Here is a 24,405-nt window from a genome sequence, read left to right as displayed (position 1 = left end):
AGTGCTGAACATTGTTTTCCTGGCGATGACATACACAAACATGTTGCAATGTTCCCAAAGTGCAAAGATGTCAAAGAAATATGGATTGGCCTGTTGGAAATCAGGAGACACCACATGTTACATATTTACAAGATCCAGGCAAAATTTAGTCGTGATCCAATCTGAGCAGCACTCTGTCATCAGTGTACATTTGCTCAGTCAGGATGCAGGGAATCAAGCAGCCTCAGTAAAAGTCTTAGCCACACTTGCCTACAGAGCTGGTCTTTATGTGGCTCTGGACACTGCATTACAAGAGATTATTATGCCATTAAGAGGAGTAGAGCTACTGAGTTCTGGAAGGGGATACCATAAACAAATTTCTCTACATCCTATAAACTCTTAATATTCTATCACTGAGCTTGCACAGACCTTTTAAGGTCTATAGTACCTTTCTGAGCTGACCCAGACAGGTATTGTCAGGGAATTTACCACAGCCAAACAAAACAGACTAGAATACTCAACAGAAAATCAACATTGTCACTGCCTGATAGTAGTCTTATATTTTCTCCTGCAATAGTATCACACCTAATTAAAAGTGAAAATTGATAGCCAGCAGGATTAATCAAATTCCATATGCAAATAGCTGGCTCATGAGAGCCATGGTCCAATTGCTAATACTATCACTAAGGTCATTAATTTAAATTGAGATGAGTTAAGAGTCCTTTGGGCATTGACACATAAGTTGAAGGAGGTTGTTCATTGCTAAGTTTTTCACACTGTAACAAAAAACTTAGGAAGAGAATACGTGAATATTGCTCCAGAAGATTCTAGGATGAGCAGCACTGTGATCTTGTCTATGGGGGCCATGAGTCTTCTCCTGAGTAGTTCTGATACATCAGTTTAAATTCTTATTAAGATGTACTGAAGCAAGTTAAATACAAGACAGTCCAAGGTTTAGTAAATTTACATCTTTGGGATTTATTTTATGCCTGCAAATTTGGCTGAACATCTTCAAATAACAGAAAGACTTCTCTTTTTTTAAATAAGACTTGAGGACCAGTTTCATAAACCCTTCAGAGACTTTCCCAGCCTTCAGCCTTCATAAAAGGTCCAGATATTTCCAATTAGCAAGAAGTATTAACTCAACGCATAAAGAGAAATACTGCAGCAATTCTAATGCAAATACAGTGTATTTTCAGTTTACCAGCTCACCTCAAAGCTAGTTCCAGTGTCTTGATCTATCACTGCATTTCTAGACAGGGTGACTAGAAAAAATGTAGTCTTACAGGCAGATTACAATATAGTGCTACACACCTATGAGCTTTCTCCAAATGCTGATGGCAAAAATATTTTAAGTTGCATAGTAACAAAATGACTGCAGAGTAATAAAATAGTGATGTAATTACATAACTAATCCTACATAAAGAATAAAAACATTTATTACTCTGACCTTGTATTCCAAGAACTTCTCATGTATGTAAAAAAATATTCAATTGGTGTATCAAAACAGGCTTAGACTAAAGTGAGACCTGCAAATCTTGGTTGCCAGAAGGCTTTTTCTAAATTTAAAGAGACCACTGGAGTCTGAAAAATTAATCTGGAATCCTTACAAGTTTGGGCTTCATTACTTCCTCAAGATCCTGTTTTCGTATTCTTAGAGTATAAAAAAATTCAGGTTTCAGGGACTATCAGGCATTCTTTGTCCAAAATCTGCTCAAATTAGGAAATGAGGTGGACTCCAAAAAATGGGTAGACAAACACAAACTTTTCACATCAAGTTTCAGGAAGCCTTCATCTTTTTTGACTGATACATGGAGTCTGCTCTACTTTGATCCAACAGTTCTAAACATTAACACCTTGATCACACTGAAATATTTGAGCCAATTCTCTCTGCATTTCCACTCGTGCAGCCTCCTGCATGAACAAGATTTCAGTGGAGTGATTCAGACAGGAATTAAGTGCTTTGCCTTTCATAGAATAAACATTTCATCAAGGACAGATCAAGATCACTGTTACATTCATCTGTCTGCCCAAAAACGCAAATAACTTTTTTACATTGTCTCATCTTTCTATATCTTTGTGGCTGAGCAGCAGTACAAAACAATTTAACATTATCAAGCAAATTGCATTTGTTACCTGCCAAATGCTGATACAAAAGATAAATATGAAAAAGCAATAATGTCCTCATTCTAAGGCAGAAGGTAACATGTCTTCATTATAATATACTTGCTAAATAATATTCAATAAACTCATAAAAGCATTTATTTCAAATATAAATGCTTAGAAGTTCCATTTTTCAGGGAGTAAATGACAGTCCTGCTTGTGTTTCTCTTAAATGTATTTTCAGAATAGACATCCTTTCATAACCTCTAGTTAGTGTTATATATATTATTACTCTTACTGCAATGCTCACAGATCTCCCTGTGGTCGGGGTTAAGGTGTACTAGTAGCTAAACATGTATAGTCACTGACCTAGAAAGATTTCTCACTGAAACAGATTTGACAAAGGCAAAGCTAAAAGAAGAAATATTAGTGATGTCCTAACTCAATTGCAGAGCTAAGAGCTAGCACAAATCTCTGGACTTCTCTTTCCCATGTCATATCCAGTATGTACCAATGAAAAGGCCAATTCCAATAATTACTTATACGTAATGCCACTTTAAAAAGGATGCAAGCTCAAGGAAAACAAAGTCAGCTTTGAAGTGAGTTGTGTCAACAAGAAGCCGGAAAACCATTTGTAGCCCATTAGGCAGTCCCAGTTTTCTACAGGAGCAGGAAAAACTGCCCTTGTTAATGAGAAATGTTTAATTTGTTCCTCTGCCAAAAAAATGATAGTGAAAATAATCATACTCATGTCTTGTATGAATATTGTGTTGCAATGTTGGTATAAAACAACAACAAAAAATAAATAAAATTGACATTATAAATGTCTTTCAAAATATGAATCCCTTTATCTTTCAGTAGCCAATCAACACCAGCTCTGGGTAGAACATAAGCTACCTATTGAATAACAAGAATATTTTTCCATTGTTTCAAATTTACTATATAAAAATCTAATTATAGAATTTTTGTAAACTTAGAGGAAACCAGAAGAACTTTTTCAAGTTATTAGCTTTTTAGAGTGTTTTCTTTCTTAGTTTGCTCTATAGATAACTAAGAAAAGAGGCCATAGAACAGCAAAAAGAGTCCAGCTGGTACTTGTTACATGATACTTTAAGCTTTTTATTTATCCATTAAAATTTTTTGTCCATTTATCTTATGGATTTTGTTGCTAAAATATGGAAGAATTTTTATCTAATGTAATCCAGCAATATTCTTAGATGAATTAATAGAATAAATTTCCTGGTAATTTCAGAATAGCTTTTCCTTGGAGAACAGCATGTACACAGATTTGATCCAAAAGATATCATATTTACGAGAAAGACATTCTATCACTCATGAGTTACAGGAGTATGAGAATACAAAGCTTTGGAATTTAAAGTTTTGCTATATCATGGTAGTAACCCTAGGCAAATGCCTGAAGCCTAAGCCCCAGCCCCAAACTCTTACTCATTCCAAGCCCCTAACATACAACCTCTCACCTCATCCTAAGCTATTTGATGGCAAGAAGAAGGGCAGGCCTCATATGTATAGTACACATAATCTTGCTATGCTTTCTCTAAAACAACTTGAGCACCTTAAATATGATTGTGTACTTTGAGTAATGCAGAATCAGATCTTTTTCCAGGTTCACTGACTACTACTTAACTAATTTTTCAGCAGATTTATGTCAGATTAATCCAGCTGAGGATCAACCACATATATTTAAAACTATCAAATAAAACCTTCCAGAGTTAAAATGCAGGTTATTCTACATTCAGAGCCCTTCAAATAATTTTCAGCTTTATTTTAGGTCCAAAACATGATTTGGTATTACTCAGGGTAAAAGATTCCCAAACAGAATACAAAAATCTCAGACAGAGAGACTGAAACTCTCAGCTTGTCCTTGAGACCGAAAGTGGCAGTAATTTTGGTTATGGAGAATTGCAGTAGAAGCTTCATGGCAGTTCTCCATGCCTGTTCAATTACTGTCCATTCTAATCAGATTGCTAACAAGGGATCATTAAGAGTTTGGTGTCTATGATGTGAAATATCTAGTAGGAACTGGATTTTGATCATCACTTCATTTTACATCTGTTTCCCACTAACCAATTGAACAAAGATTGTTAATCACTCTTGACCTTTCCTGGACTCAAACTAGTAATTTAATTGCTAATCCTTACCGAGGGACTCCGAAGTACACCACAGAGCCCCCGAGGCATGCAGCTTGACCCTCTCTGTTCAGTACTGGCTTTAACCAACAACATCATCAAGAGTACACTCAGATTTGACAATGTTAATTGCTGCTTTGGCCAGAGTTTCCAGATGAAGTAGAAGAAACTGTCTAACTAGAAACATTAAAAATATCTGCTGAGCTCAAGGTGATTCTACATGAATCAAAAAAAGTCTCTCCAGCCAAGAAGACTTTGCAGCCAAGACAAATCTTGCAGACTCACACTACCGCACTGTCAATTTGCTCCTAAGAAATGCCCAACTCCTGGCAATTAGAATTCTTAAGGGGCTGGTGAAAATCTGTTGGTTTTGGCTTGTTTTAAAATCTTCCCCCAGATGGTAATATAATTCCAAACCAGCTGAGATTCACTTTGTGTTGAATTTCATTCTAAAAAAGGATCACACAGAAAAAAACAGGAACAAAAGCTTTTCCCCTCCTCAAATTTCAAGTTACAACATGGAAAACATTTTCTTTGAATAATTCTTCTGAGTACAATTAGGTTATTCTAAATTCTGTATCTCCAAATCTAAACTTTCTCGTTGATTATTTTCAAATCTACATTCAATTATATTTCAGACTAACATTTGCTAACTAAGAGAGAAGAAACATAGAGGCAGTATGATTTTTCATGCACTCAGGTCTTAATGCAAAGCTTAAAACCAGAAGAACACAAGCTTCTACCTGCACATTTTCATCCATATTAAAATCACATTAAACTGATAATAATTTTTCTGTAAATACCAGTGCCTACTACTGTTACAGCTTGTCACACAGTTTCATGCCTCCTACATGTGTTTGTCAATATATTTTGGTTTTTTACAGGATTGAGGGCCATATCTATAACTAAGATTAGAACCACATTTCTGTTTTAAACCTGACTGAAGATTTCTGCACTGCATTATGTTTACTTTTCTGTAATACTTAGAAGGCATTGACATTGCAAACTGGAATGCAGCATCTACTGCCCTGAGATTGTACTGATTAATATCTCAGACAGAAACACTAGCAAGGTCCCTCAAAGCAAACAAACTGTGTGGACATGAAGTTGTGCAGCAGATAATTGAATCCACCTATTAGTAGACCTTACCTGGGGCACCATGCAGCTCTGTGCTTACTGGTTCAGGAAACAGCTTGCACAGAGGTCTGTACTGAGTTTTTTGTAATGTCAGAGCCCTGTTCTCTTCATTTTTATCCATTGAAAAAATGTAGATCTTCTAAAGTAAATACAAATCACTGTAGTTGTTCACTGGAGGGAGTAATTTCCCATGAAAACTGAGTTCAGGCTTCACAGAGGAACACATTAAAGGTACCTCTCAGTTTGACAAGCTTCCAGCCACTTGGGTTGCACCTCAAGGGACAAAAAGAGAATGCTGGTTTTCTAGTATAACAATAGAATCATTGACTGCACTTTACTGGAGTTACTATTGAACTATGCTGTCATAAACAGAAGTTCTAATCTGTTCCACACAGTTACTGAATAGCCCAATCAATAGCAACTTATTAAATGAGTAATTGGCATTTGTCAGGATTGAGAACACTTCCCATTTTCTGCTGTCTTGATCATACTAAGACAGGCCTACACAGGTAACAAAAATTATTTTTAAATAAATTTTTTGTCAGTATAAGCCAAAAATTAAAAAACTCCCTCTGCCTTAAGATCTTGGCAAGAGACACATGCAAGTCCTCACAGAAAGCTGAGAAAGTGTGTTGTGTTGAAAATATTTCTTTGACAAAGAATTTACAAACTTTCATTTAGAAAATCACACATCAAATTTCTTAAGCATTTCAAGGAACCAGCAAAACACAAGAGCCGTGAAAGACTCAGGACTTTTGAACCATTCCCAGCCCTCTTTCTGTTGCTGCAGCTCCTCCAGGAAGGCAGCTTGCCAGCTTCCACAAACAAATCCTCAGCACGAGGGTACTGAGGTATTGGATAGAGGCAGTCAACAGGAACTTGTGGCCAGCGTGCCAGGGGGATCAAGCCATGGGGAAGGGTTGAATTCAATTTCCTTAGCAATTCTCTTTACACAGCTTCCCAGCATTTATCAAATCTCTGCCACCTGGAGAAACCCTCTTTGTGTCTGGCAGAGAGAAGGAACAATGAAACAGAATGTGTTTCCCCATCCCCATACCAGATTGACACTGGAAACCCCTAAGTAACTACTACAAATATTACAATGGAAATACACTTTTTTTTCCCTCTAAAGAATGAAGACATTTCTGACAAAGACAAAAAAAAATAGCAAAAAAGTAGTCATTAATTTCTGTGAAAATTAATTAAAACTTCAGGGGGCTGAATTAGTGAATCAGATGCAGTCCAGAGGGAAGTTTCTATCCATTGTCGTCTCATGTTATTTACCACACTAAAGCTCAAAGTTGCAGGAACTTAAAATTATTCACCACAAACTTAGTATTCATCTTAGTATTGTTATAGTCCAAGGTCAATGATCTCAGCAATAAATCAAGAGCAAATTATAGCACACACAAATACATACAAAAACCACTTTTTTCCTTTACTTCACAACATAGAGAACAATAAATATTTTATCCATACTGGAAAAAAATATTTAAATTATTCAATGCTAGTATTGACCATTTATAAAACGTTACATTAATCTTATTATCTGTGGGAACAAAATACGAAAATAATATTCTTTTGAAATACTGAATTTTTCCTAAAGGTGTCTAAGAACTTTACAATAGAAGCAAATTGGTCAACTGCATCAGAATTATCAAAGTACTGAAAGTTACATAATTTTCTCATGGCAACCCAAACTTTGTCTGTATTTTGTTTTGACTACAAAACTGTAAAATTGCCAAAATGAATCCAAGAAGAATCAAGGACAGTTATGTTGGATTTTCAGTGAGAGTAGTAATTCAAATGTGGTCCTGGCAGAAAAGAACAGGCAATAGAATTTTTTTTTTTTAAGTAGAATCAATTTGAAGTTAATAAGTATTTGCTTCAATTAAAAATTCAGGAAGTAATTGCAAGATTAAAAACAGAAAGTACATATAAGCAATAGCATATTTTGAAAGGAAATGTGTATATTTAAATACAAATTATTTTTTTGCCCCATTACACTACTGAATTTGGCGTAATGAAAAATGAGGCAAGACAGACAAGAATGCAAAGCTTCCCAGTGCTACTTCATCACTGGCAAAGTCACAGAGAGGAATGAAGGTTTATACTTGGTGTGGACCCATGTGACACTTTCTGGAGAAGCAAGCTTTTTATTCAGAAAAGGAACAGATGTTTTGGCAGATAGCATAGAAAGAATCCTGTCAGAGACTATAAACTAGGCTTGAAGGGGAAAAAAAGAGTCTGGAAAAATGTGAAGTATAAAACAAAGAACCAAAATGACATGGATAAAATAGAAATGCAGAAAAAAGACAAGGGCTTTGTTAAAATTGAAAAGAGAAAGTAAATGTGCTCAACTGTTTGTAACTTTGGAAGAAGTTTTAAGGCAAAAAAAATGAAACTTATCTCTCTTCCACTGACACAGCTCATTGCAGCATGACACTGGGAGATTAATTTTATAGCTCCAGACAGAAATCAAATAAAAGGAAGAGTCAATGCCCTTTTTAAGCATCAGTAGAGAAAGATCACAAGTACACAGCCAATATTAAAATGCAGCCAAGGTTTATGGCCAACATTTAAGTAGATTTGTACTGGAAGAACAAAAAAATAACCAACTGTGTAAATGGACATGGGCATACTACCATCTCACCTGCTCTGCACCCAGAAGTTTTCCTCTTTCATTTCTTGGCAGTAAAGAAGTTCCTTCTGGACCAAACAAATATGTTTAAGAAGACTTGAAACTCAAATTCACCAAGCTATTTCCTGTCAGTACCTTCAGTCTTCATAAAAAGAGCTTTGTCAAGAAATTCTCAGCCTACTCCATCTGCAGTTGCTGGACAACATTCTAAAAAACCCTCTATAACCTCCAAGAATAGCCTTTTCTGAAAAAATATACACTGGTATCAAGGTATTCAAGCCAATTATGCATGGCTCCATCCTGCCATCTGCTAAGAATGAAGAACCAGCCAAAGATACTGCGGCACATCTTGGTACAGACATCTAAGTGGGAAAAAATGTGGCCATACGGAAGTTGCACTCCCAGCTAGTTGTGTATCTACTGTGATGACACTGATGCCTGAGCAAGTAATCACAAAAGATTCAGGTACTGCATGTCAGCTGTTTCACTGTTAGAGCCAACAGACCTATCCTTACCACGATGTAAATTCAAGGCAGTTGAAGACCCCTGGTGAATAAACCACAACAAAAAGTTACCACAGGAAAAAAGCAGGAGCATGGATTTTTTTTACTAAAGTTTACATTTTAAATTCCACTGCAATCAGCTTCCTACATCCAAAAATGACACTACCTGGCCTGGAGGGGTGCAGCTTAAGGTGCAGTCCCTGAAAATACCTTAAAGACTAAATTTAATATTTAGATGTTGTCCCGAGTCACTGTTTCTATGAGGAAAGACCGGTACAGTAACACTGACTAGAATAAGAATTAGAAATTTAATACTGCAATGAAAGTTACATATATTTGTCTTTTGGGTTGTAACCCCTATATTAAGTGATTAAAGAGCTGCTGTTTCTCACACAGCAAGACATAGAAAACCTCTGTAAAAACAAGAAACCATGAAAAAATTTACAGTCAGAAAAATATGCAAGGAAAAACTGCAAGGAAATGAATACAAAGTCCCAGTAAAACTGACAGGAAGAAATAAGAAGGTTCATCTTGATAGAAAATTGACCGTATAAACACTTCTTTGCATTCCATATATATTTCCATCAGAGGTTTCCATTTAAAATGTTCTCAGTCTGCAGTCAAAACCAGATTTTCCTGTCTGATGGACATGAAAGCTCAAATTCACCTCTGCAAATTAACTATGTTCTTTCTGCTTCATACATCAACTATTAGGAGCAACGTTATTTCTGGAACTGTATCTTAGCTTACAATTTGATGATTATGGTACATCAGGGAGCAGAGAATGCACCTTGCTCTGCCATAGATACATTTTTATTGACTCCACAGTATTGAATTGGGAAATTTCTTTTTGTCAGCAAACTAAGCAGGTCTGACTTGGAAGATTTAAAGGCTGCAGATCTGGCATCTGTGATCAGTTGATGCCTGCAATGACAATGGAATGGCAAAAAGAATCTGCTTGGTCTAGGAAGCTACTGCAACTATTTACAACAGAAACACTAAAGGATAATAGTGTACCAGACTTTTGCCATCATTTTCTCTAGGCAGAATGTGTTTCTTTGTGAAAGGGGGAGACTTTCTGCACTCTCACCTCCAACCCACCTCAGCATTTGCAGCCTGTTATTCATTACTGAACAACAATACAAAGTAATCTCCCCCTTGGCTCCCAAGGAGTCTGTAGATTTTGGGGTTTGTGATACATGATCCATCCTCCTTGGTCTCTAGCCTCCCACTTTAGACCTTCAAACTCCAGAACCAAGAAACATAATATTACGATCTCTGAGCTTGCTCTCTCATGAATTCTCTGAGGTCTCTAGCAAGACCTTTCCTCATCTACCCCTAGACTTCTCAAAATCTTTGACTCTGAAAACTGGGTTTCTCTCTCCTGAGGAGCAAATTCTTTGCTGGTGAGGTCTGATTAAAAGTCTATCTCCCTTATTCTGTAAAGAGAAAACAACAGAAATAATTTCTTATTGAAGGAAAAGCCACGAGTCCAAAATTTCAGAGGACAGAGGGATTGATCAAAAGGATAATGAAATCTTTCAATTAACTTTATAGACTCTGGTCTTAGTCATCAATCAGCGCTGTTAAGAACTGTGGATCTTGTAAGAGGTATTGTGCTTGAAAAACAGAGAGAAAAAATATAATCTTGACATTTTCACTAGACAAGAAAAACTCAGGGGATGTACTCACAGATATACCACAGTTGCTAGATTATAACAACCATTGTTACCATGATTGTTACCATAACTGGTGGCATACACATTTTTATTTTCATTTTAGAAATAAGTGCTGTGGCTAAAATAAACACAGATCTTTATGTTTTCCTCTCCAGAATTATTAGCCCATATATTTTTATATGGACTTCCGTTGGGTATCAAGATTTAACTAGAAAATTAAAAATTACACAGACAATAGAAATTTTGGTATCACAGATTTTGTGATTTTTATTGCAGGCTAAAATAATTTATATTCAACGCAGTATTTATTGAATTTTAATGTTCCTTTGGGTTTTTGCTGTTATTACATAAGAAATTATTTTTAAAAATAGTCATGTGCTTATTATTCTTTCATTTAGATCATCCTCCTGATTAATGTTAATTTGCATGTGACTTTGGGGTATTTGCTTTTTCTTGTTCCTCCTACAATTCTCTTACATTTTTTCACCCAGTATATACAAACAAGTTTGCTGAACTTGCTTCCCGAGCTATCCCAAATTAGTGTGAATTACTTTGCTTGCTTGTATCAAAATGCCAAATTCTACACAAATTCTACTTTTCGCTGTTTTACTCACTTATGCTCCCTGTTTGTGTCACTCTAGTAAGTGAAAATTAGCACTATGCTGATCCTCACAAAATGGCTGAAGTAATTTGCTTTCGTTTGTGTTTCTTATTACCTTATAACTCCAGAGCTCTTTCATGTCCTGAAGATAATCACCTTCCCTTATCCAAATAAGATGAAGGTCTCAGTGGTTGCTGCAGCTGCCACTGACCAATATTTAACCCAATCTGGCACCAACACTACTGTGGATCTGATGTGTGCAGTGCCTTCCTGGTACCACTGAACCCTCAGAACACTTAAAGGAATCACCAGCTCTGAAAAGGAAGTCCCAGGAACATATACCTGCAAAGAGATGCTGGCTGGCTAGAAAAGCTTTTACAAATATGGCCAGTCTTTTAGACTGTGTTATAGAAAGCTTCTTAAAATCATCAGCACTTACATGCCTTTCTCCCTCTCCCTAGTTCACTTTTAATCTGAGACCACGACTTCAAACAATTAAATGTTTTTCCTTTCTGAGTTCTGCCTGTAAACAAATACCTTTCTGAAAATGAATATCTAGCTGTCATTGTCCTCAAGAGCAGAAGTGATCCCTAAATATCATTCATTTCCTGTCTCTCAATTTCTACTCGCCACTTCTAGCATTTTCTATTATAATACGGTGTTGCCTCTACTCACATAGGTTCTTGGGTTTCTCATCTCTGGGACAGACTCCATCTGCCCCTGAAGTTTTGCTAATCTTTAGACATTCTAACATCCTGATCGTCTGTTCAGGTACGGTCTTGATTTCCCTCAGTATTTCTTCTTCCTCTCAGAGGAAATTTACAGCCATTTCAAGCATCTGTCACCCACTCACTTGTGAATACTAAGGCAAATCATTAATTTAATGTTTAAAAGTTCTGTCCATTAATTATGTTAGCTTCTTACTCCAGCTGCCTTTTTGGACTTCCCATGCAAAGTACTTTAAAATTCCTTCACAAAGCAGCTCAGCATGTCTTTTCTCATGTTGACTTTTCTATAGGATTAGACTTCCCACAAAGAATATGTATTTGCCTTTCTCTTCTATAAAAGCTAAAATAGAAATCTATTGTGTGCACTAGTTTTTTTCAAATCTCCCATTAACTACCTGGTCTCAACTGTGACATGTACTAATTGCTTTGATCATCTGTATTAAAGCCCTGATTTTCATGGAACCTAACCTTTTTTTCTGCAAGCATTTTAATATAATCATTCTTGAAACTGAACCTCTAATTGTGAGGATTATTTTAAAAATCAAAGTAACCAGACCTGAATCTTTTGAAAAAAATGTAAGGGGATGGCATAAGTATGTCATCAAGAAAACCAAACAGAAGTTTCTATTGCTATGACTGCTCATACTGTATTTTTGTATGTATTTATTTTTTTTATTTTCTTTATTGCCCTCATTCAGACAAAAGATTTTTAGCTTTCCACACTAGAAAAGAGGAACAATCTACACTGGCATAACTTTCTTTTAACACCAGACAGTGCTTCCCTTTTAAATATAAAACTTATCAATTGTTCCTCTAGAAAGTTAGATTGCATCATCTGCTTTGTAAACAAGTCAATGTCCAATACAATATACTTCAGCCTAATTTTTTTGGTTATTTCTGCATAGCACCTTTAATGAGTGCCCATTGATGTTCACCCACAAAAGTCTTCTCCACACTGTCATAATCCACTTGAAATCTTTATCCATCATAACATCTTTTCATCTGTTTAACTCTGATCCCCTCACACAGAATCTAATGGAACAAAAGTTCCAGCCTTTTTGACTAATGCCTGTTTATTATTTTCTAAATAATCAGATATAAGCTATGCTATTTGCCTTCATCTTCAAATTCTTCCTCATTTTCATCCTACCTATCATCTCCAATGAGCTCTGTTTCCAGATAGACCATAATGTTGGCTTTCACTACCCATGTGTCAGATATTTTTAAACAAGCTCCTCTGTGATTTTTTCCAAGCATCTGCCACACAACCTCATTATCTTCCTTCAAATCCCTCATTAAAACTCTCTTGCTGTGATGCCTACAAAAAAACATGAGAAAATGTTTAAGCTAATAATGCACTGAGATGCTTTCTCTCATACTGACCAACATTGCCTCATTGTTTCCTTGTGCTCCTTCAGCTGTCTCGATACATGTGTTGTCGCTTACATTTGAATCATAACCTCCCCATGTGGTCCTGGTTTATGACTTAGAGCTCTTTGGTGTTGATAATATAAATAAGAATCAGAAGAAAAGGCTTTTTCCCTCATTATACTTTGCTAGCTCCTGCAAACATGTTCACACTTCTCTTTTGTGTTAGTTTCTGGCAAGTAATTATAAAAAGCACCTCTAATATAATCTCAAAGTCCTCATTCCCTTTTCAGAGGGGAACACCAAACTGAAGGACTAATTCATTCCATATTCAATAAAAAGTATTTGAAAAGGAGAACTATGGGTAAGAGGGAACAACTAGTGTTTCAGCACACTTTTTTCCATAGAGGATAGAGAAGTTCAACTCTGTTTTCTCTCCATCTTGTTCCTCCCCCGTAGAACAATACAAGTAGGATTCACTTCAAGGGAAGGATGAGGTCTTTCCTGGGGATTAGCAATTTCCTTTCTTCCTTCCCTGATTGCCATTGTTTGCTGGGTATAGCCCAAGTCCTGCTGCTTGTGAAGGCACAGACTCCTGCTCCGGCACTTCTCACAGGAAGGATTTTCCTTCAGGATGGGAAAGAATTATTTTTCCACACATAAGGGAGAACAGAATGAAAAGGGAATGTTTTTCTCATCACATATTTCACTGTCTCTCTATTCAGCATTATTTCTATTCTCAGATCTTAAAGCTATTTGTACTCTTCCCTAATACACGCACCCAAAGCAGCTCTGCGCCTGCACTAAAAGTTCTTACTAAGAACTGAACCTCCTCTGCATGGATCTCAGGGTTACAGTGAAGGCTGATGTTTCTACTTTGGCTTTTAAGTCCTCTATATATATAATAATACATCCTTAGCCACTGAATTTTTTCCCTTTGCATCTTGTCTCTTTTTGTTATTTTTACCAGATTAATATAACACTCATAGGAATGACCCCTATTCACAAGAAGGATAGGTATTTCCCTGGTCTGACACATTATCATTGCAAATACTGCACAGAGGTGTAGAAATTGATTTAGACAGATATAATTCAATAATGTGCTCAGCAGATATCTGTCAATCAGCTGGAGAACTTTAGCACCTATCCAACAAGAGATACACATGAAAGCAAAATATATAAATTTATACACCGACCAAATTTCCCACAGACATCAGTAAATCATATAGCAATTTCTGATTTTGAAATGTAAGCAGTCAGTTTTGACATCTGTATGTTCTATACAGACAAGAACACACAGAGTCAGGGGGTTTGTATTGCTCAATGACTTAGGACTTTGGGAAAGCTAAAGATACTAAATTTTTCCTGTGTTTCCATTTTGTTAACACAAACCACCAATAATGCAAGCTACAAAATTATATCAGTTATGCTCATGAATGACACAATGCTGCGTCAAATCCTTTTATTCAATCTGAGTTATGGGAAAATGATTTAATTATGAAAATTTAATCAGTCATAGAGTTCATTAATCTCATAGCACATCCATGGGAGGTAAGCATGGAACTGCAGTGCAAGTACTGGGCAGAGCCAGAGGCTATTCTAGCACAGAAACAGTTTGGAGACAACATGGAGCAGGTGTAATCTTCACCTCTTCAGGAAGCATTTCAGAATTGCAGCTGTGGAGTTTCTTTGTGCTCCTAGGGGAGTGAGACAGCTCCATGCTGTTAGCATAATCTCACTCTACAAAGGCATCAAATGCAAATGTACTGTCCCCCCTTTGATTTCATGTTGACAACACAGTGTCATGGCTGATCAACCAGTCTCTATTTAATTGTAATTTCTTATCTCAAGAGAAATTCAACTCTTTACAACTTTCACATCAGAAACCTGTTAGAAAAATAATAATAAAGAATGAAGCTGAACAGGAAACTCTGTTTTCTATAGCTAGCACCTGCTAGTGCCTTACTAGCAGCTATGCAACTCTGATGGACACATCACAAAAGAATGTACTTTCTCTCCATGCAACAAATACAAAGAGGTTTGCTTATTATAAACACAGCAGAAGCTCAGCTTTGAGAACTCACAGTAAAAGGACATTTTCTTCTACATGAACATGGCTAGCAGACTTCTTGTCTTAGCCCATGAGAAAGCTACTCAAAGCAAACAGTTTCATCTTAAAATGCTGAACCACTTTAAGAAGGAACTCAAGTACTCTTGGGGAAAAGAAATCTAAAAACAACAGCAAAAAAAAAACCACCAACAAACAAAAACAAACCAAAAACAAACACAAAAAAACCCACGCAAAACACCTAAGTACATAATCTTCCAGAATTTCTCTGTTTTCTGTTTTTGATCACTTTTCTAATATCACTTCCAACATATCTCATACTAATATCAACTTCAGTCTGAATCCAAATTCAAAAAGACATCTTTACCTGAAATCGTGCTCTGATTTAGCAAGAAATGACCTTGCAAGATAGCATGATGGGCAACTTAAGTGAGTGAGGAAATGTTAATTAACAAGAGATATTAGAACTTGGTTTAGATTATTTGTGTACTGCTATGAATTAAAAAAAACTTAATCAAAAAAGAAAAAGCAATAATGTGACCATGTAACAAATGAAATTAAGGAGGAGAATCAATTACCTGATCTACAGTCTATGGATCCAATTTGAAGTTATGCACCATTTACAAAGATCTTCTGAATAATTCACCCAGGGGAAAAAAAGTTCAAAAAGTGCTGCCCAATAAAGCACAGAGCTTTACAGTTCATTTAAGCTATGTTTCTTTATGCACAAGTACCCATATCTCCATTATGCATCCAAGGGTGCACAACCACAAAACAAGGTGGACTGTGACAGAAAGAGACATGACCTGTTCCAGCACACAGTTCTCATTTAGTTGAGGAAAACTAAAATGGGTATAAAATGTCAAACTGCCTGATGTACCCTAACTTAAAATAAATGCTCATTACCTTTGATGGTTTTATTCTGAGTTTTGCTGTAATAGAAATAAAGGATGAAGAGGATAAGAAAAAAATGTAACCACACAGAGAAATTTCCCAAGGAAATATATTTATGCTGAAGCTGAGACATGCAATTCACAGGTTTTGTGGCCCCACGTATCTTACCAAAATCTTTTACTGATCTGCAAGGTACCATCACCAGTAAAGGCTTTTGATCACTCAGATTTCAAAGTAATAGATAGCAAACCTACAGATAATTAGACAATATAAATCCAATAGGACAATTTAGTAAGTGGGCAAAATCATCAGAATGGATTTTTTAAAGCCTCCCAAAACCCATAAATTTTATGAACAAGGAATTATCAGAATCTTACACCACCCCATGAACTACAACACCTGAAACCACTGGATAAAGAGGCGACTGAGTCAGCTGAAAGTTCCCATCACCTTGGCATCTTTAGAAATTTTTAGTAAAAGGAAAATTTCATGGAAAAATGTAGTCATGTTATTTTGTATATTTGACAATGGCCTAAGGACTGCGAGAACATACTGTCCCAATCTTCTGTCTACAGTTCAAGAGAAATGTTGATAACTTGTACTCGGTTGACAGAAGAACCTCATAGCTAAGTACTCCAAGAGCTCAATACTTTTACAGAAGATTAGGAATTATTTTGTCTACGGCATAAAAAAATGTATATGGGAAACAGAAATTTAATAACGGCTTCTCTGAGCTACAGCAAAGAAAAATTTGAAGGATTCATCCCCATAACTTAAAAAAAAATCCATGAATAACAATATGAATAAAAGCCATCAGCTTTGGAAAAAATTAGGAATTAGAAATGTGGAACATCCGATCTTATATAGGCCAATAGTTCCCCAAACTCTTATAGCCCAAACAAAGCAGAATTGTGCACATATCACAGACTTCTCAGAGATAAGATACATAGAAATAGAGAAGGATCTACATTCACAATGAAAGAAAGACTACAAGACATGAAATGGGAACAGTTAAAATACATTATCAACAGAAATACCTTTGAAGCCATTAGTGGACAAACATTCAATTAAGATTAAAAGGAGATAGCTCAGTATTGACTTCAGCAATATATCTACTTTCACTGAAGAAAAATAAAGATTATTAGATGATGAATGCACGGAATATCTTCAACAGCTGTAAGACAGCTTACAGTTTCTACTGTTTTAGTACAGGAAATGAAGATGGTAAAAAAATGAAAATAATATAAGTGTTTCATGATATTAAAACTAGATTACTTTGAACAGATCTTATAAAGTGCCTTTACAGAGGACTGCATTTTCTGCTATAAGTACTCACCAACATTGGTGAAGAGCACAGATGGAGTTACTATTAGCTAGACTGGTCATGCACTTACTAAGTCAAGACAGAAATCTTTGCCTCTTGGCATCAAAAATCTGGAGGGAGGTAACAGTAACTCATATGACTGTCTCGTAAGAGAGTCATAAGAAAAAAAATTACATAGTACAGAAAACACAGAATATACGTGCACATAGAGAAGACAATTCTAATTATGCACACAAATGGGAAGTATTGATTCAGAAAAAAATTCTGGAGTCTGCTATATTAAATTGCAGATGTGTTGATAGCAAAAAGAAGGACATTTGGAAAACAAAGGGCAGCAAAAAAGCAGAGCTCCCAGAAACACATCCAAATGTAAATGAACAACTTTGACCTAATATGCAACATGGCTAGCATGCCAGTGTAATCAGTATAATCAGAAACTACAGAATGTGAAAAGGCTGAAGAAGAAACTGCAAATCTACAAAGAAAATACAAAACTACAAGGAAAGAATGAATCAGAATAATTTTACTAAAAACATGAGTATCCTTCATGACTCCAGGACACATTTAACTGCACAAAGAGTACTGTGTTCACTTGTGGATCCTTGGTACAGGGGGGCAATCCAGCTGGGGGCAATCCCCTGGAGCACCATGAAGATGTCTAGTGTGCAAAAGCAGATGATACATGCGACTAAAGAAACTGGGTTCAGTCTAGAGAAAAGTGTAAGGACCTTATTGTCAGATTTCAACTACCTAAAAGGGAGATATAGAGAAGATGGAGACAGGCTTTCCTAGGAAATTTTGTATGAAAACAATAAAAAGAAATTCTGTTGAATATGGTGAAAACATGAGAGTGATCAAACATGGTAACAGTTGCTTGAGAGACTGTAACACATTTATTTACAACACTGGAATAAACACAGCATTGATCAATCTGATTACCTTGAAACTTAACTCTGCTACAAGGAAAACATTGAGGTAAATGACTTCTAGAAGGCAAAAACAAAATACAAAACTGTAGCTTATGTAAGCCCTCCCTCAGATCAAAATTAGTAACAAAATTCAAAAACAGACTGAAAACAATTAGCTGAATTTGATAGTGGGAAGTAGGAGAATTTGAATAAGACTTTAGGTGAAAAGTTAAGAGGTAGAGGGAATTATTGGCTGATTATTAGCAAAGCTATGAGAACATATAGGAAAAACAAGGAAGCTGGTGTAAAAAGACTGACCATTGCTGTTCCCTGAAGTCTGTAGCTACAAGCCTAGCCTTTTAGTATCCAGTGGCATAAGAAATTTTGCTTTCCAAGCTTTTCTTTTAAAGCTATCTCATACCTTTACTGCATTAGTCCTGAAAGTTCAGAGAAAGAAGGAATATTTTGCAAAAAGCATTCCCCCACTGGAAAATGTATTTTTATAGCCATTGTTGTTTTTCTGCAGGGGTTCATTCAAGTGTGAATTTGTTGTTTAATTATACCAGTTCCTATCCCCAGTTTCCCTAAGGGCTTTTGGTGTTAGGTGAAATACATTATATTCTGGGAAATTCAAATACCAAATTTAGAGCTTTCAGTGGTTCTTTGGATGAAATACTACAGTGTGATGATGAGTATTGGTAAGTTGTACATTTGTTCCTCAGGCAATAGTGGACCTTTTCAGAGGATTATAGTTGGTAGAGAATTTTCTTCCAATGACTGAGTTTAAGGAACCTGAGACTGTTCAAAATTTTACAGGGGTATCAATGCATGAAGAAAAGAATATCAATAATAAGAAAGTCTGATAAAATATAAAAATAATCTTATTACAAGGAATGGAAATAGAGAAATATGGTAGGAGTGCTTAGACAAGTCCAGTAAAGAAAATGAAAAGGCCAACAACAAATGGCCACTTTCCAGGCAGCTGAGCCAAATTTTAAAGACATTCAAGAGGTAATCAGAACCCTTAGGAATAACAAGTACCAGGTGTCAACAGTGCTACTGCTGAAATGTTAAAAACAAGAAGCTGTAATCTTAGAGAACTTATCTATATATTTTTATATAGAGGTCTGTGAAAAAGCTAAGGGAACTGAAGAAAGCAGGCATATTTTTAATTTCAAAAAGGAAGACAAAATGTAGAGAGACAGTCTGCTTTCTCTATTTATTATGATTCATAGAATCCTAGCTTTAACACTTTTATATAGATTTTGCCCTTAGAGGCAGCAAACAATAGGAGAATACAAGTGTTTCCAGGCATATATAACATTCCATAAATCTCATCTCTATGTATCAGATGTTTTCAATGCTTCAGTGGCAAAGAAAAATTGTAGTATGATCAGCATACATATTTAAATAGATTTTAAGGTCTGTGTGATAGCATTGTCCAACACGGTCTTTGTACTACAATGAAAGAGATGCCTAATAAAATAATTAGGGTAGCCCAGTTGTCTTTACATGAATGAATTTTAGACTATGGAATAGGAAATTCCTATTTTGTCAACAATATAGGATTATGAAAGGCAAAACTATGAGTGGAAAAATCTGCCATGAACCTGTAGGAAGATTATTACATAGGGCAGAAAAAAAAAAAATTAGGTCTCAAGAAAATTCAGTAGCAGATCATATAGTCAGAATTCTGGGAAAAGATTCCAGTTAAAATTTTCAATATAGTGTTCTTATACCAGTATTGGATAACCACAAAAAATGCTGACCAAGGAGGAGGCAGAAAAAATATGGCAAGCACTACTAAGAATCTGTAATGTCAAGGTGATGAAAAAGAAATGAGAATCTGAACTTAGTTCATCAAAGTGATATAACAGTTCACCTTCTTCACTGCAGTTGATTGTTTCATGAGTACAATTTCAATAGACACTCAGGATGAGTATAAACTCAGTAGTGAGTTTTGTTTATTCATTGAGCAAGGGCTTCCTTTGTTAGAGTGGGTATTTATGGCTTGTCGTTAACCATACCTTGTTGAAGGTAAGTTTCAGAATTATTGTTAGACTTGACTTGATACTGTTACATTAAAATATTCCTGTTGCCCAATTTTAATATTCAAATGAAAGATACAGCAGTATTTCATCTCTATTTTGTTTTAATTTAAGAAAAGCTATCTACTTCAATAATTTCTCCTCTCCCTTTTGCTTTCAATGACCATTTCATGCCCTTCTTCTTTATCTAGCAATTATTGCTCTAGGCAATTGCTAGATCCAGTTACATTGAGTTCATTACCAGGTTTGATTTCAAGATTGACATTGTTTTTCAAAATCATCAGCAGAAGAATCACCTTATATCTTATTGGAGAGAAGCATATCTTGTTACAGAATGCATCTTATTCTTGTCCCTTTTTAATATACAATATCTAATAGGAATAAAGCTGCATATTGGCATCTCTGAGCCAAAAGAAGGATAAATAGGTCATTGACCTTGGAAAAGAATGCAGAATTCAGGGCTATCATGTAGCATTTCATCATTATGAGATTTTATTCAAGAGGCAAAGTTTGCCTCTGCTCTCTCTTCACGGATCATTAATAGCTTTTTAATCAAGAAAAATTAGCTGAAGATAGTGTCATTTAGCTATATAATGATCTTTATAAATGTCTCCTGAATACAGTGTCAAAACTGAAAGATCTCCGCAACAGTTATTTTATTTAGTTGCTATTTCTGTCTACTTTAATGTCTGGCTACTGTGTTGTGAAAATTACAGCTGGATACTACAGCTGAGGAAAGAATTTAAATATCTTTTGAAATAACAGAATAAAACTCAACTTCTCCTGGTTCTTTTTTAAAACAAATATTAAATGTATAGATCAACTTATAGAATGCCATAAAATTCAACAAATAGTTTTTATTGGGCCAAAATGAAGATATAAAATTAGAATCCAATTGTGTTGCAAATAAGGTTTTTCTAATCCTTCAGCATTCAAATCAGAAATCATTCAATTAAATCTCCTCTTTTAAAACTATATACTTTCAGAAATTTTGTTTTAAATTCACTGTTTTAAATCTAAAAACATAAATTTTATTACATAGAAAAAAATAGGCTGTTGTTGTTATTGGACATGAAATGAGTACACAGAAACTTGGTAAGTTCAAAAGAGAAAAAGAGCAATTTTTGTTCAAACATCAGGTATTAACAGAATTCTAAAGGTGACCATGAATAGGAGGATAGAATTACCACCTCTCCAACTACACTGTTCTAAAGATCAATTAATAATTTCTCTCTACCTACAGAGAAATATGTAAACTATTCTATTTAGACACAAAATTGTGTGAGAACTCTGACTCTCAAATATGTAAACATTATTAGGAGGCTAAAGAAGTTTTATGAGAACTTCAAAACTCTCAAAAGAACTATAAAAGAAAACACTTTTAGAAATCAGGGCAACAGGCTGTAACTGCAAATGAAGAGTGCCATTTATGTACAAAGACTAAATGTATTTCTGACAAAAATCAACCCAGAGGCAACAGGATTTTCTATTTAAATTGGGTGTTTCTGAATAAAAGTGTGATTTTGGGGGTATTTATTCAAACACCTAGCGTATAGTAATGATGCTAAGACAGAAGTCATTCAAAGCTTGAAACAAAATTCCTCTGTTCATCCAAAGATTTGTTTTGAATGAATTTAGAGAGTAAAATTTTCCCTCCTCCCAAATCTTAAAAATTCAAAAGTGTGATCCAAATTCATAAACAAACACAATATAAATTATGCAGATGTACTGTTAGATACCTAAATAAATAACATCATCACTGCACTATTAGTGTAATCCAAATTTTAGGAAAGATAACCTAATTTTCACAGCATCCGGCGCTGACTACTTGAATTAAAAAAAAAAAAAACAAACCATAGTGAAACTATAATATACATAGAATTTTTACATGTGCTTTTATGATAACACCTTCTTCTGTTTAATGATTTGACTTTGTAATTTCACAATATTGACAAAGATTTGTGCTTTAGTAGTACCTCCAGTTGTACCTAATAAAAATTCTACCTGAATCATGAAGATTATTGTCACAGTTTGAATTTTTGATTATTATTATTGTCACAGTTTGAATTTTAAGATCCTCCAATATGCTTCAGAGTAAGTTTCTGACTGTCCCTTAGTTGCTGTCTGTATTCTTTATTTATACCTATTTTTACTCATATCTCCACATCTTAAGATCAGATCACCTGAAGTTATGACTTCCCCAAAGAGAGAAAAGGAGAAGATATCTCATTAATACACTTGCATAACAATGTACACACACCTATGCATATGCAGACCAAATGAAATAAGTACAATGAACAGTATAATTTGGTAAGAAATATTGCACCTAATGTCAAACATATACAGCCAAGATGAAATAATATCACTGGTTTGGTTACCACATGTAACAGGCTCTACATTTTAGAGAGATTGAGAAATTGGGAAAGGGTCACCTGCTTTGGAAATGCTCCAAAGGCACTCTACTATGCAGTGGTCTATCAGGGCACAACTCTTTTCTACTTCTGAACCTGATATGGAAATCCTGATATATATATTTCCCTTAAATTTGTTACATATCACATATGTGTGCTGAAGTTATTCAGAGATTTATCTAGTATTGACTGCAACTAAACTCTACTGTCCTAATGTGGGTGTCCCTCTGCACAGTGTAGAGAATCCAAAGCCTTCTGTGCATTTATAGCTGGGAATGAAGGGACAAGTTTTTGAGGCTACTGAGACCTCTAAAGAGGTAGGTTCTAGCTCCCCAGAACATTTCAAAAGTATCTGTTCACTAAGGTACAAAAAAGACGTGTATTCAGAAAGAAAGAAAAATAGGCACCTACACATCTGATGATCCTGCTGTACCTAACCATATCACTAAGCACATGAAAACCTACGTGATATCTTGTACGACTGTTGTTTTTCTTTTTCTAAGTTTGCCATACAAAGGCATGTTCTCTCAGGAACTCTTTAACCAGGAATTCAGAACTTGATAAAGGTTGTCAAATGCATCTGAAACACTGCAAAAGCATCAAATCTACATTATGTCTTTAAACATAGCCATCTAGTGCAATTTTAGATACACTAAGTTATCCGAGTTATCAGATAACCTAAGCCAATAAAAACAACGGTATAAAATCAAATTTTAGAAAGAGGAATCTGTCTCAGGGTGATGACCAATACAACAATCTCCATTTATCCCCACGATCTGGTTGATCCAGTAATTTTATAATCTCCTCGACTCTGCCTCAATTGTAAATCAATTCTAAATAGATTTCTATCAGTTTGTGGCACCAGACAGCAGCATATGCTTCCAGCTTGCAAATACACAGTTTACCTGGTAAAAACCACTTAAAGTAAATTAAAAAAAAAAAAAAAAAAAAGAGTAAAAAGAATACACAGACTTGCTAGCAAAGGTCTGAATATATATCAACAAATGGTGTGTGTATGCTATGAACTCAAAAAGAGCTTTCTCTAGATTATATCAAGATCAAACTCCAGTGTGGAACATATTACAGCTAAAGGTAAACCACAGCGGTGTGTTGAACCTGAAGTAAGCCCTAGAAGTTTATGCTAGTCCCTCTCCCCAAGAGGTCAGCTGTAGGGTTTCATCACCTCCCCTAGGAATGTTTGGGTTTGCACAGACAGTGCACAAGTGTAATAGAAACGAAAGACTCTAACCTTGGGGTTAATGCTGTCATCACTTAGCTTTTTAACTCACCCTGAAGAAGCAGCACAGAACAGGATAGCTTGAAGGTGTCTTCTGCATAAACTCAATGATGCATAGCTTTAAGTTACTTCTACACACATATTATTAAAGGTAAGATGAAAGGAAAGAATGTTCTTTTCTGAAACAAGGAGAGGGTGTTTGAATTGCTCTCTAGATTAGAGAAGATCTTGGTCAATGGCAGCTCCCAGAAAAATTCCCCACCAGCACAGCCCACCTTGGATCTTGGATGACCTAAACAAAGGTAGAACGAGACCTGGTCTCAGGTTTTAAAACTGCAGCCTATACGAAAGGAAAGGCCTATTGTCATTGCAATAACTGAAGTAAAGATTGCTTGAAATTTCACATCAATGTATAAGCTAAGAGGAAATGATGGAGGAAATGCAGAAGATTCATGTTATGGCAGATCCACTCTCCCCAGAATTCTTCTCCCCTCACCACGTTTTACAGCTGTGACACTGGCTCAGGAACAAGGGACTCCATGCAGAGCACTGCTCTCACCGTGGTAGACTCACTTGAGTTCCCCATGCAGGTTTTCTGCACCCACTTGCTTTTGCCCTAAACAACTTAA

The 24,405-nt window shown here is 35.6% G+C and overlaps 1 protein-coding gene across 3 annotated transcripts in view; it reads right to left on the bottom strand.

Moving 5' to 3' along the window:
- NXPH1 (neurexophilin 1) overlaps positions 1-24,405 on the bottom strand; it is a 138,372-nt gene that overhangs the window by 12,743 nt on the left and 101,224 nt on the right. The window contains exons 1-2 of one of the 3 annotated variants that reach the window (XM_053945723.1): positions 5,602-5,639; positions 5,379-5,505 (exon numbers count right to left, since the gene is read on the bottom strand). The exons of the other annotated variants lie outside the window; for them this stretch is intronic. Of the exons in view, the coding sequence (XP_053801698.1) occupies positions 5,379-5,390 (12 nt within the window). The 5' untranslated portion in view covers positions 5,391-5,505; positions 5,602-5,639. Of the gene's footprint in view, positions 1-5,378; positions 5,506-5,601; positions 5,640-24,405 lie in introns of those variants that run through there. 3 annotated transcript variants of the gene reach the window in all.

The sequence above is a fragment of the Vidua chalybeata genome, chromosome 1 (assembly GCF_026979565.1).
Source record: "Vidua chalybeata isolate OUT-0048 chromosome 1, bVidCha1 merged haplotype, whole genome shotgun sequence".
NCBI classification, from domain to species: Eukaryota; Metazoa; Chordata; class Aves; order Passeriformes; family Viduidae; genus Vidua; species Vidua chalybeata.
This window is presented reverse-complemented; position numbering and strand designations above follow the sequence as displayed.